Consider the following 12351-nt stretch of genomic DNA (forward strand, 5'->3'; position numbering starts at 1 on the left):
TGGCAGTGGCTCTCCAAGGTATCAAGCAGGAGCCTCTCCCAGCCCTACCTGAAACTTTTCAGGGCTACTTTAGTGCGATTTTACGTTCAGAGAACATAGGAACATAGGAAACTGCCATATACTGAGTCAGACCATTGATCTATCTAGCTCAGTATTGTCTTCACAGACTGGCAGCAGCTTCTCCAAGGTTGCAGGCAGGAATCTCTCTCAGCCCTATCTTGGAGAAGCCAGGGAGGGAACTTGAAAACTTCTGCTCTTCCCAGAGTGGCTGCATCCCCTGAGGGGAATATCTTCCAGTGCTCACACTTCTAGTCTCCCATTCATTTGAAACCAGGGCAGACCCTGCTTAGCTAAGGGGACAAGTCATGCTTGCTACCACAAGACCAGCAATCCTCCCCTAAGAGGGTGGGTGGATGTTCACATATTGGCCAGATTTACCCCAAACTCCATGCAATATTTCAGAGAGCACTTCGCACATGATTCAGATTTTTCCTTCCATATTGGAACCTAGCCCAATTTATGTCCAGGTTTAAAAAAAAAATCCTCTTATTGCATCGGAGCAGGGGTGTAGCTATAATTGAGCAAAAGGGTTCAAAGAACACGGGCCCCCAGCTCCTGAGGCCCCCCCTGCTCCATCCCTCCCTTTTTTCTTCATTATCTCCCTCACTCTGGGGGGCCACCAGAGAGAGGGATGAACACGGGCCCTCTCTCCCCTAGCTACGCCCCTGCATCGGAGTATCCGTTATTCCCCAAACTCACAGTAAATCCTCCTGGTTAAACCTGCAGGAAAACTGGCTGCAGTCTGAAAAGCCTCCTGATGAACTCTCAAAACAGGTTTTAACAAGAGGACCAGGACAAAGCCAGATGTGCAGGAGCCTACTGGCTAGTGTCAATACCTTCTTCGCAGGTTCTCTCATGTTCATAAACTTTGGAGCTGGGTGTGGTTCTGTTTTTTTATTGTGTGCAAGTTAAAAGCTAGGTTGGAAGAGAGGGAAGAAATCTTCAGTGCCGCTGTCTCAGGCAGATGCCATGGGGTCGCATGGCAAAAAACCATTTTTCATATCCCTGCAAGGGGCTGCATTTATTTCCAGCTCACAAAAAAGTTTGAGGGCTGGTTTCGCTCCTTCCCACAAATATTGGTCATTGGTGGCACAACATAGGCCTACAAAAATAATGGGAAAGGAACCAGCTACAAAAACTTTGCTACCTGGTTGCTTGGATGTGCTCTCGGCTCACCACAGGCAACCTGGTGAGTGGCTATATAAAAGCCTGACCAGCAGGAGGGAGGGTGGAAAGGAGAGGACAGTAGCTCAGTAGCAGAGCATCTGCTTTGCACGCAGAAGGTCCCAGATTCAATCTCTGGTATCTCAGGTAGAGCTGGGAGAGACTCGAAACCTTGGAGAGTCACTGCCAGTCAGTGCAGACAATGCTGAGCTAAATGGACCATGGATCTGACTCAGTAGGCAGCAGCTTCTATGTTCCTATGAGTTTTGGGAGATGGGGCCCAAGTTCAGCAGAAGAACATCCATTCTGCATGCAGAAGATCCCAAGACAGTTACTGAAACCCTGGACAGCCAGGGACCTGTAAGCTTCTCTGATGTTCAAACCTCACTGGCCCAGGGCCATAGCATAGAGATGACTCATCACTCTAAGTCTAGGGTCAGTCATCGTTTGTTAACTTTGGCAGGGTCTGTGTACAGTGGAGACATATTTACTGCCATGTTGCTTAATTCAAGCACTGTATGTACCTTACTGGGTCTGACCTCCCTTGCACAACATTTCTAGCCGTACATATTGCATTGTAGGACCTTAGGACCAGCGGATGCGGCCTTCTACCGAGTCAGACCCTTGGTCCATCTAGCTCAGTATTGTCTACACAGACTGGCAGTGGCTTCTCCAAGGTTTCCAACAGGGATTCCCAGATGTTGTTGACTACAACTCCTAGAATCCCCAGCTGCAGTGGCTTTTGCTTGGGAGAGGAGAGCTGGTCTTGTGGTAGCAAGCATGACTTGTCCCCATAGCTAAGCAGGGTCTGCCCTGGCTGCATCTGAATGGGAGACTTGATGTGTGAGCACTGGAAGAGATTCCCCTTTGGGGATGGAACTGCTCTGGGAAGAGCATCTAGGTTCCAAGTTCCCTCCCTAGCAGTATCTCTAAGATAGGGCTGAGAGAGACTCCTGCCTGCAACCTTGAAGAAGCCACTGCCGGTTTGGATAGACACTACAGAGCTCGATGGACCTATGGTCTGACTCAGCAGATGGCAGCTTCCTATGTTCCTATGATTCTGGGAGCTGTAGTCAGCAACATCTGGGATTCCCAGATGCATGCAAACAGGCAGGTGCTCTTCCCAGAGCGGCCCCATCCCTTAAGGGGAATATCTTACAGTGCTCACGTAGTTGTTTTTTTTAAGTGCAGTCTTCAATAGTAAAACATCTCAGTTAAATACTTTATTCTTTTTTGCAGTAGTTAATACTGACCCGTGAACTTCTTGATTCATTTAGTAATGAATGTTCCAATGAAGAATCCATCAAGGCTTTCTCTAAAACACAATGAACGGGAGGTTATTTCTACAAAGAACAAATTTTAGATTAATGATTGTTAGTTCGTGGTTTACTCATTTGCCACTCGAGTCTGGACGGGATGCTTTTTATAAATAGCATCCATTCTATTAGGAGACGCCGCTGTCCTCTCTTCTCTCCAGCACTTTCTGTTCCTGGTTTCCAAAATGGCTTTCAATGGCACATGGCAAGTCTATGCGCAAGAGAAGTATGAAGAGTTCCTGAAATCTATTGGTAAGCCGCTCATTGCTCTTGTGATAATGGTTTCAATCCTTGATTCCCAACTTTGGGTCCCCACAATTCCTTTCATAGGAACCTAGAAAGCTGCCTTATACTGAGTCAGACCCTTGGTCCATCTAGCTCAGTTTTGTCTACACTGACTGGCAGCTGTTCTCTGGGGTTTCAGGCAGGAGTCTCCCCCAGCACTACCTGGGTGCTTTCCAGATTAGATCCTGCAACTGGGTTACAACAAATCTCTGAAGTGTGCTTCCACACTCCTTCATCGTGACACCACAGTCCCTATGTGGACAGCAGGGTGCCGTTCACATTTCCAATGCCTTGTTTTGAATCTAATCGCTGCGATATAGAGCTAGGACGTCGTAAAAAAGTTGCTGGTTTTTAAAAAATATTCATTCATTTATTTATTTATTTTATTTAACATATTTTATACCACCCAAAATGTACGTCTCTGGCCAGTTTACAACAAAATATAAACAGAAAGTAAAACATTAGTTAAAACAAAAACAAAAAGTTTAAAACATTACGATAATTTAAAATTTTTTAAACAATATTTTAAAACAGCATTAAAACCATTAAAACAATATTAATTAAAAGCCTGGGTGAACAGATGAGTCTTTAAAGACTTTTAAAAAGCTGTCGGAGATTGTTTCAGCTTGTTAGTTTCCGTGAGACTGCTCCCCCTGCTGTTTACGCTTTGAAAGCGATGTGCCTGAACTGAAGCATTTTGCTGCTGTTGCGCAGCTTATCTGGAAAGCGCCCTGGAGATGCTGCCAGGGAGTGAACCTGGGAGGTTTTACATGCAGGCATGCAGATGCTCTTACACTGAGCGATGGCCCCATCCCATAAGGGGTTGCAATACTTACATACAGTAACCCATCCAAATGTAAACCAAGGTGGACCCTGCTTAGCAAAGGGGACAATTCACACTTGCTACCACAAGGCCAACTTTCCAGGCCATTGTGGCTGGGGATGATGGGAGCTGTAGTCCAACAACAGATGGGGACTCAAGGTTGGGGTGCCCGGTCTAACTCTTGGGAGTATCCTCAAGAAGTCTCCTGGGGAAGAAGGAAGACGTCCTCCTCATTCTTTAACTGGTCTGTCTAACATAGTATGGGCTGGAGGACAGGTGCCATCATGCCGGCAGGGAAGCTGGAGGGCAGAGTCCCCTGTAACAGGGAGCTCAATTATAGCTACACCCCTGGAGAGCAGTCCTTGGGAGAAGGGAATAAGCATCCATTGCATGGTCTGTCATCACACAGGGCTCTCAGGCTCATTGCCTTTGTCCCATTGGATGTTTCCACTCATGAGGCATGATAGATCTCATGGTCTATAGACCTCATGGACGACCACAAACTCAGACCTCTGCCATGCTTGAGTACCCCTGCTAACTGGGCAAAGAGGCCCCTTTTTAACGTGGCGATTCTCTTTATTTAGCAGGGGGAGAGTAACTGGCCCTGTCCACCCCCAGCACAGTACCTCCAGTAACTGTTGCGGGTGTCTTTCTTGTCTTTCTTTTTAGATTGTGAACCCTTTGGGGACAGGGAGCCATCTTATTTATTCCTTTACTAGCTGAGCTGGGCACAGAGCATCTGCACCTCTGCTGCCTGGCCGGCTCACTTCTCCCCCGCCTCCCTGGCAGCTTTTGGCTGATGGACCAGCCAATCAGCCGGCCTGCTTCTTCTCGTCCCCCTCAACCCAGCACTTTCTGGCTGGCAGGCCAGCCAGAAAGCCAGCCTGCCACCTTCTTCCGCCCACCCGCCAATTCCCAGTGGATGGGCTGGTCCTCCATTGCCTGCTCCTGCCAGCTGGGCAGCCCACTGCCGCCTGCTCCTGGAGGCTGGACCTGCTCCTGCCGGCGTCCAGCATCCCTATTTTCTCGCCCATCCTTGTCGCTAATCGGCAGCTGCTCACGAACTCTCACGAGAGCTGCCACGCATGGGATTAGCGACAGGTACACCTAGGAGAAATAAATATATAAATTGTTTTTCTATGTAAACCACTTTGGAAACTTTTGTTGAAAAGCGGTATATAAATATTTGTTGTTGTTGTGAGACATAATGTCTCACGTTATGTCCAAAGGCGGCCTAATTCTCTCTCTCTCTCTCCCTCTTTCTTCCAGCCTTACCAGAAGACATCATCCAAGCCGCCAAAGGCATTAAGCCCACCATTGAAATCAAGCAAACTGGGAACACTTTTGTTATCACCTCCAAAACCCCCAACAAATCCGTCACAAATACATTTATGCTTGGGAAAGAAGCAGAAATGTCCACCATGGATGGTAAAAAAGTCAAGGTAACTGACACCTTTGCAGGTTAGCAGCAGGGGCTGCCTCTTTGCTTAACAGCTTGGCGTTCCTCCTAGCATGTCTGCGAAACAAACTGGAGATCATGTCAAACGGGAGATCACGGCCCTGGCTTCCTCGCAAAGATCCCTGGAAAGTACAGCTTAGCCCAGCATTCTCTTTCAGAAGTTTCCAGATGTCTCCAAAACTACAGTCCTGCTTGGGTGGAAAGTCACTATGAGGGCACTTCTTTAAAACCTGCAACACCGATTTCGTGTCAGAACAGCCTAAGACATTTTGGTGCATGATGTGGAAAACCAAAGCGACACCCATGAATATACACCCATGAATTTAATTCAGTGCGTAATCCACCCGGAAATTCTTCTATAGCTCCCGTTCATTTAACCTGGGCTTAGATTGCAGGAGAATTTCTTGGTGGATTTGAATCCAGTTGTCTGTTTCTGCTCCTAATGGCACCCAGTAGGGCCGTTCTCACGATCAACATTAGAGTAGAAAAGTGGTTCTCCATCTGGGGTCCATTGTTCCCTCTAAGGCATGCTCATGAGCACACAAGTTTTTGGATGTCCGCTCAGTTAATTTTAGATCCCGCTCAGGTTGAATCAGGAAGGCCCCATTCTGAATGCAGGTATGCACACACTGCCTTGATGCTGCCACCCAGAACAAAACTCATTCCGCACAGAGATGAAAAAAATTAGAGGGCACGCTGCTGGGGTCCTCTCCATGTTGCCGAACTACAACTCCCAGCATCCCCAGCTATGATTTATTGTGGCTGGGGGATACTGGGAGTTGTAGTTCAGCAGCATTGGGAGGGACCCAGGTTGGGAACCATTGGGGTAGAAAAAGCCTCCGACCCTAGTACGGGAACCCAATTGGCCAACATGAGAATTCTACAAGCAACGTAGGAGGAGAGGGAAAGGGTCATCTGTGAGCTGGGTACAGAGATGGGGGGCAGCAGTGGACCCAGAATTTATACCCAGCTCCAGAATGAGGGGGGAGGGAAAGCACTCCCCCCCCCCCATCAGTGTTCCCTCTAACATGGACTCCCAGATGTAGTTGACTACAAGTCCCAGAATCCCCAGCTGCAACAGCTTTTGTTTGGGGATTATGGGAGTTGTAGTCAACAACATCTGGGAGTCCCTGTTAGAGGGGACACTGGTCCCCATGCCTCCTGCCTCCATACCCAGTTCACAGACCATCATTTCCCCCTCCTTCCTTGCTTGTAGGACTCTCACAATGGCTAAACTGCAGCACGTATGTATCCCAAATTATTATTATTATTATTATTATTATTATTATTATTAATAATAATAATAATAATCAAATTTGTACACCACCCCAAACTTTCATCTCTGGGCAGTTTTTAATAAGTTAAAAACATTTACAAAAACTTAAAACAATTTAACAATTTAAAAATAAACCAGAGATTAAAACCTAATAAATTTTAAAAGCTGAGAAAGCTTGGGCGAAGAGATTGGTTCTCAGGTGTTTTTTAAAAAATTGCCAGAGATGGGGAGGATCGTATCTCAGCAGGGAGAGCATTCCACAATTTAGGGTTGGAAGCTTCTGCTTCTCCTCCTCCTACCCTATTCCCGGTCGGTCGTGAGTATAGCCCTAAGGTCTGCCACCTAATATTACAGCTTTAGGGTTGGGCTGCTTCCACCTCCGAATTCTTGACAGTCTTGCCAGGATCAAACCCTGAAAAGGCAGGTTAATGGACGTTCCAGCGTCCATGGTGGAAGGAATCACTGGTGCATGAGATCCCTTTGCTTTGGAGGTCTTAAAGCCAAGACTCTGGGTCTGGAATTGGGAATCGTAATTCTTGATGTCAGGGATTCCCCATGTTCTTGACTGTAACTCCCATCATCCTCAGCCACGGTAGCCAAATGGGATGATGGGAGTTGTAATCCAACACCCAAGTCTGAGAACCCAAGTTTGAGAATTCCTGCTTGGGGCGGTTCTTAAGAGGCTGCTGCAACCCATGTCTGATTACATCCGATGGAGAAGCTTCTAGGCATTTAAATGGGCCCGGGTCGTATCTGTTCCTTTCAAAACGGGTTTACGGTGCATTTTGCTTTCCTTCTGACCAGCAAAACCCTAGTTTTTGTTGGCCAGCTCTCTAGATCCACACCACTGCTCAATCTTTATTCAATAACTTTTTTTCCCCAGTGCACAGTGAACCTGGTTGATGGGAAGCTGGTAGCCAAAGCAGACAAATTTGTCCATGAGCAGGAAATAGTTGGCAACGAAATGGTAGAGGTGAGTAAACACTAACATATTCATGATGAAAAAAAGTATGGAGGACGGGTTAATTTCTCCAAAAGAAGCTCTGGGTCCTTATTATTATATTATTATTACTATTTTTACATTTATATCCTGCTCTTCCTCCAAGAAGCCCAGAGCAGTGTACTGCATACATACTTGAGTTTCTCTTTCACAACAACCCTGTGAAGTAGGTTAGGCTGAGAGAGAAGTGACTGGCCCAGAGTCACCCAGCTAGTTTCATGGCTGAATGGGAATTTGAACTCGGGTCTCCCCGGTCCTAGTCCAGCACTCTAACCACTACACCACACTGACTCTCTTTTTTCTCTCTCCGAAGCCTAACAATGCCCTTTACCCATGGAGTTCCCATTCTCAGATATGCAGGGGGCTGTTCATTGCACATGTAACTTTTTATTCATTGATGGTTATTATTTGGGCATTTATATCTTGCCATGTGGGTTTACAGAACCTCCAGAGAGGCTAATGAGGAAAAAAACTACAATTCCCATAATCCCCAGCCACTGTGGCCAATAACCAGGGATTATGGGAGTTGTGGGCCAACATCTGTAGGAGGGCCAAAGTTCAGCAGGCCTGGAATACATGGTTAGGCAAGGAATGCTGTAAGTCAGGAGTTATCTGAGGACAACCTTGTGTCCTTAGATGTTGTTGGACTACAACTCCTGTCACCCCATCCACAATGGCCAAAGGCTGGAGATGATGGGAGTTGTAGTCAAACAACATCTGAGGAACCCTGGAACATAGGGAGCTGCCTTACAGTAAGGCCCTTACCACGTCAGAGCCTTGGTTCATATAGCTCAGTATTGTCTACACCAGGCCTGCTCAACTTCGGCCCGCCTGCAGATGTTGGCCTACAACTCCCATAATCCCTGGCTACTGGCCACTGTAGCTAGGGATTGTGGGAATTGCAGTCCAAAAACAGCTGGGGGGGGCAAAGTTGAGCAGGCCTGTTCTACACTGACTAGCAGCGGCTTCTCCAAGATTGCGGGATAGTAGTGTCTATCGGGAGCTGCCAGGGTGGGAAGGGAACTTGGAACCTACTGCATGAAAGCATACAAGGTGTTCTTCCCAGAGCAGCCCCATCTCCTAAGGCAGGCATCCCCAAACTGCGGCCCTTCAGATGTTGCTGAACTACAAATTCCAGCATACCCAGCCACAAAAAATTGTGTCTAGGGATGCTGGGAGTTGTAGTTCAGCAACATCTGGAGGGCCGCAGTTTGGGGGTGCCTGCCTTAAGGGATCTTGTGATGCTCACACATAGTCTCCCATTCAAATGCAAACCTGGGTGGACCCTGTTTAGCAAAAGGAACAATTCATGCTTGCTACCACCAGACCAGCTCTCCTCCCTCTTACATACTACATACTGAATCCCTTGTTCTGTTGCATACTGTATCCCTTGGGGTGTTTTTGTGGTCAAATCCCCCAGATCAGGGGCGCAGATCAGGGGCGAAGACACCATTGTGCGAATGGGTCCAAAGAACCCGGCCGCCACTCCCTGTGGAACTGCTCCATCCAACCACACCCCCTGCATCTGACATCTGATGCAGGAGGCGGGCCATATGTGAAAACAGGGTCACACAGCCCCATTTGCAAGGTACTTTAGCAAGCGCTGAGTTTCCAGACTGGCTGGGAGCGCCTTTCATAAGAACATAGGAAGCTGCCAAATACTACTGAGTCAGACCATTGGTCCATCTAGTTCAGTATTGTCTTCACAGACTGGCAGCGGCTTCTCCAAGGTTGCAGGCAGGAATCTCTCTCTGCCCTATCTTGGAGATGCTGCCAGGGAGGGAACTTGGAACCTAGATGCTTTTCCCAGAGTGGCTCCATCCCCTGAGGGGAATATCTTACATTGCTCACACTTCTAGTCCCCCATTCATATGCAACCAGGGTGGACCCTGCTTAGCTAAGGGGACAAGTCATGCTTGCTACCACAACACCAGCTCTCCTCTCTAAAGGCAGAGAGATGTGTTCCCATTTGACATCAGACACAAGGGTCATAGCTAGGGTGCGCAGGGGCTGGCTGTGGCAGGTTGCATGCACACCACCACTGGTTTCCTACACTCCTGCCCTAGATTAGTTTATCATTCGCTTACCAATTGCTCCACAGGCTTCCGTGACCATGCCAATCGATAAGTTGTTATTTGCTCTCGTCTGTGGTATGGTGTGATTCATGTTGCTTAGAAAACTTTTAGATCGGTTAGTGACAAGGCGATTCAGTGTTTCAACTTATCCTTCACAGACCATTACATCTGGCTCAGCAAGTTTCACCAGAAGAAGCAGAAAGGTTTAGAACGAAATGCTAAAGAAGACCATGTTTTGTAGTAAATTGTTTTTATATTGGGCAAATAAACTGCATTTTCCATCACGATCATGGTTTGTGTTGTGTGCTTTGCTGCCACAGCTGTTGTGTGCTTTGCTGCCACAGCTTAGGCCCAGGGTATTTAAGAGAACATCTTCTTCACTATGAGCCTCATTGCCCATTGAGAGCATCCAGAGAGGTTCGTCTGCAGTTGCCACCGACTCATCTGGTGACTACTTGGGACGGGCCTTCTCTGTTGCCACCCTGAGACTCTGCAATGTGCTCCCTGCTGAAATAAGAGCCTCTTCATCTTTTAAAAAGTGTTAAGACGTTTTTAAAAGTTTTAAAAAAATTTGTAAACTTTTTAAAACTTTAAAAAAGTTTTTAAAGATAATTTATTCACACAAGCTTTTTAACTAGAATTGTGGTTTTAAATTGTTTTAATGTTTTAATTTTTGATTTAATCTGATTTATGTTATGATATATCAGAGACATATGTTTGGGGCGATGTACAAATATAATGGATGGATGGGTGGATGGATGTGAAAAGAAACCTTGAGGCACAGATTGGGAAAAGTGGGAAGGAGTGTGCAGAGCGATCAGGAGTTAATAGCAACTGGAGCATTGTCTGACTGCTGGAACAACTATATGACAACAAGTCCCACACTCCAGCACATAGCAGTCATCTATGGTGGCAGTGGCACTCACAAAAGTGGTGCCCACGGTACTCAAAATACTGGTCCTTGCAAAAGAAAAGAAAAAGTTGAAAAGCCTTTTTTGTGTCTAGATCAGCGTTTCCCCTCCCAACCATGTGTGTGCCACGGAACACTTGCTGGTATTCCATGCTGACTCGCACTGAGGCAGCTGCAAGAGTGAGGAAATTCCCCACTTTTGCAGCCGACTCGCCCCATAATGTACCTGATGCATAAAGGAGTGTGTCAGCTGCAAAAATGACACTTTTGTGTGTCTCTTAAAACTTCCCACGTTTGGAGCTGACTTGCTCCATAATGTGCCCTCTCCCCGGGCATAAAGGAGCGAGTCAGCTGCAATTGCAAACGGTTTAAACTTTTGCAGCTGACACTCCCCATAATGCACCAGGAGAGAAAATGAGTGGATGGATGGATATGTGGCGGTTTTGCCACCAGAAAAAATTAAGGCTCCTGGCAGGCAGTGTGCCCAATTCCCCCCCACCCCAATCCAAGTGTGCTGTGCGCAGAGAGGGGCGGTTGGGAAACACTGGACAACACAAGCTGAGACAAACTTTGCTATTTTTTAACATACAAGATTACAATCCTCTCCCCATCGTTCTCCACATAGTGACAGTTTTACTCACACTTCTCTGTGAAAAACAGTCATTTTCAGACTTTTGCCGAAAAGGAGCCCTTTCCACATCTTCTGATTTTATTTATTCCATTCTATCCTTTCTTCCAAGAATCTCACGGGGGCAGACATGACCCCCTTGCTCCGCATTTTATTGTCACAAGAAACTTGTTTAGGTTAGGCTGAAAGAGAGTGGCCACCCCAAGGCCACCCAGTGAGTGTCATGCTTGAGCAGGGATTTGATCTGGGGTCTCCTAGTCTGACTGACACTCCAACCAGGGCTGTAGGGGGCTTGGCAGTGCCCCAGAAGCAGGCTGATGTCAGTGCCCCACCACTGCTGTTCACATATGAAGGCCATGCCCTTTGCATCAATGTCAGATGCAAGTGGCGTGGCCAGCACTGAGAAGGGAGGACGTGCAGGCCCTCTCCCACTCCTTCCCAGTAGGGCTTCGTTTTTCAGCTGGGTGCTTTCTCTCCCTCACTGGGAATGAAGGAGAGAAAGAAAGGACCTAGCTGGCCAATGAAGCACTGTCTGGGAGCAGGCCAGGGGCCACACCTTGGGCGAGGGGGCATCATGGTGGCCTTCTCAATCCTGGTGGCCTAGGGACATCTGTCCCCCCTTGTCCAACGGTGGCTATACCATTGACTCCAACTACTGGCTCTCAAAAGTCAAGGAATCTCTGCACATCTGCCATGCCTCTCTGGACCAGAAAATTGAAGGGCTTGAAGAAGAAGTCAAGCCCACGCAGCATCCTATTTCAGAAACATAAACACCTGCAGAAACTTGTGATGCCTCCATCTCGTTGTCAGACATCTAAGCTGACAAGGACATTGTAGAACTGAACATTGTAGAGCTGGAAAAGGTGCAGAAGAGGGCAACCAAGATGATCAGGGACCTAGAGCACCTTTCTTATGAGGCAAGGCTGCAGCGTCTGGGGCTTTTTAGTTTAGAAAAAAGATGACTGTGCGGAGACATGATAGAGGTCTATAAAATCATGCATGGTGCAGAGAAAGTGGATAGAGAGAAATTCTCCTCCCTCTCACATAACACTAGAACCAGAGGTCATCCCATGAAATTGATTGCTGGGAAATCTAGGACCAACAAATGGAAGTACTTTTTCATACAAATTCTCTGCTACAAGATGTGGTGACAGCCAACAACCTGGATGGCTTTAAGGAGGGTTTGGATCACTTCATGGAGGAGAGGTCTATCAACAGCTACTAGTCGGAGGGCTGTGGGGCACCTCCAGCCTCTGAGGATGCCTCTGAGTACCAGTTGCGGGGGAGCAACAGCAGGAGAGAGGGCATGCACGTACCTCTTGCCTGTGGGCTCCCCAAAGGCATCTGGTGGGCCA

General features: G+C 47.4%; 1 protein-coding gene across 1 annotated transcript; it reads left to right on the forward strand.

Moving 5' to 3' along the window:
* Positions 1–2633: 2633 nt before the first annotated feature.
* Positions 2634–9745, forward strand: LOC128332489 (fatty acid-binding protein, liver). Its single transcript, XM_053266803.1, has 4 exons — positions 2634–2792; positions 4918–5090; positions 7267–7356; positions 9617–9745. Exons 1-4 carry the CDS (start codon positions 2726–2728, stop codon positions 9665–9667), a joined length of 381 nt encoding a protein of 126 aa, XP_053122778.1. The 5' UTR covers positions 2634–2725; the 3' UTR covers positions 9668–9745.
* The last annotated feature ends 2606 nt before the right edge of the window (positions 9746–12351 follow it).

This window comes from Hemicordylus capensis, chromosome 7, assembly GCF_027244095.1.
Source record: "Hemicordylus capensis ecotype Gifberg chromosome 7, rHemCap1.1.pri, whole genome shotgun sequence".
Lineage (NCBI taxonomy): Eukaryota > Metazoa > Chordata > Lepidosauria > Squamata > Cordylidae > Hemicordylus > Hemicordylus capensis.

Coding starts and splice junctions, on each gene's coding strand:
- LOC128332489 (XM_053266803.1), top strand. CDS start 2,726: ATGGCTTTCAATGGCACATGGCAAGTCTATGCGCAAGAGAAGTATGAA. Junction 2,793..4,917: donor AGAGTTCCTGAAATCTATTG/GTAAGCCGCTCA, acceptor TCTTTCTTCCAG/CCTTACCAGAAGACATCATC. Junction 7,357..9,616: donor TTGGCAACGAAATGGTAGAG/GTGAGTAAACAC, acceptor TATCCTTCACAG/ACCATTACATCTGGCTCAGC.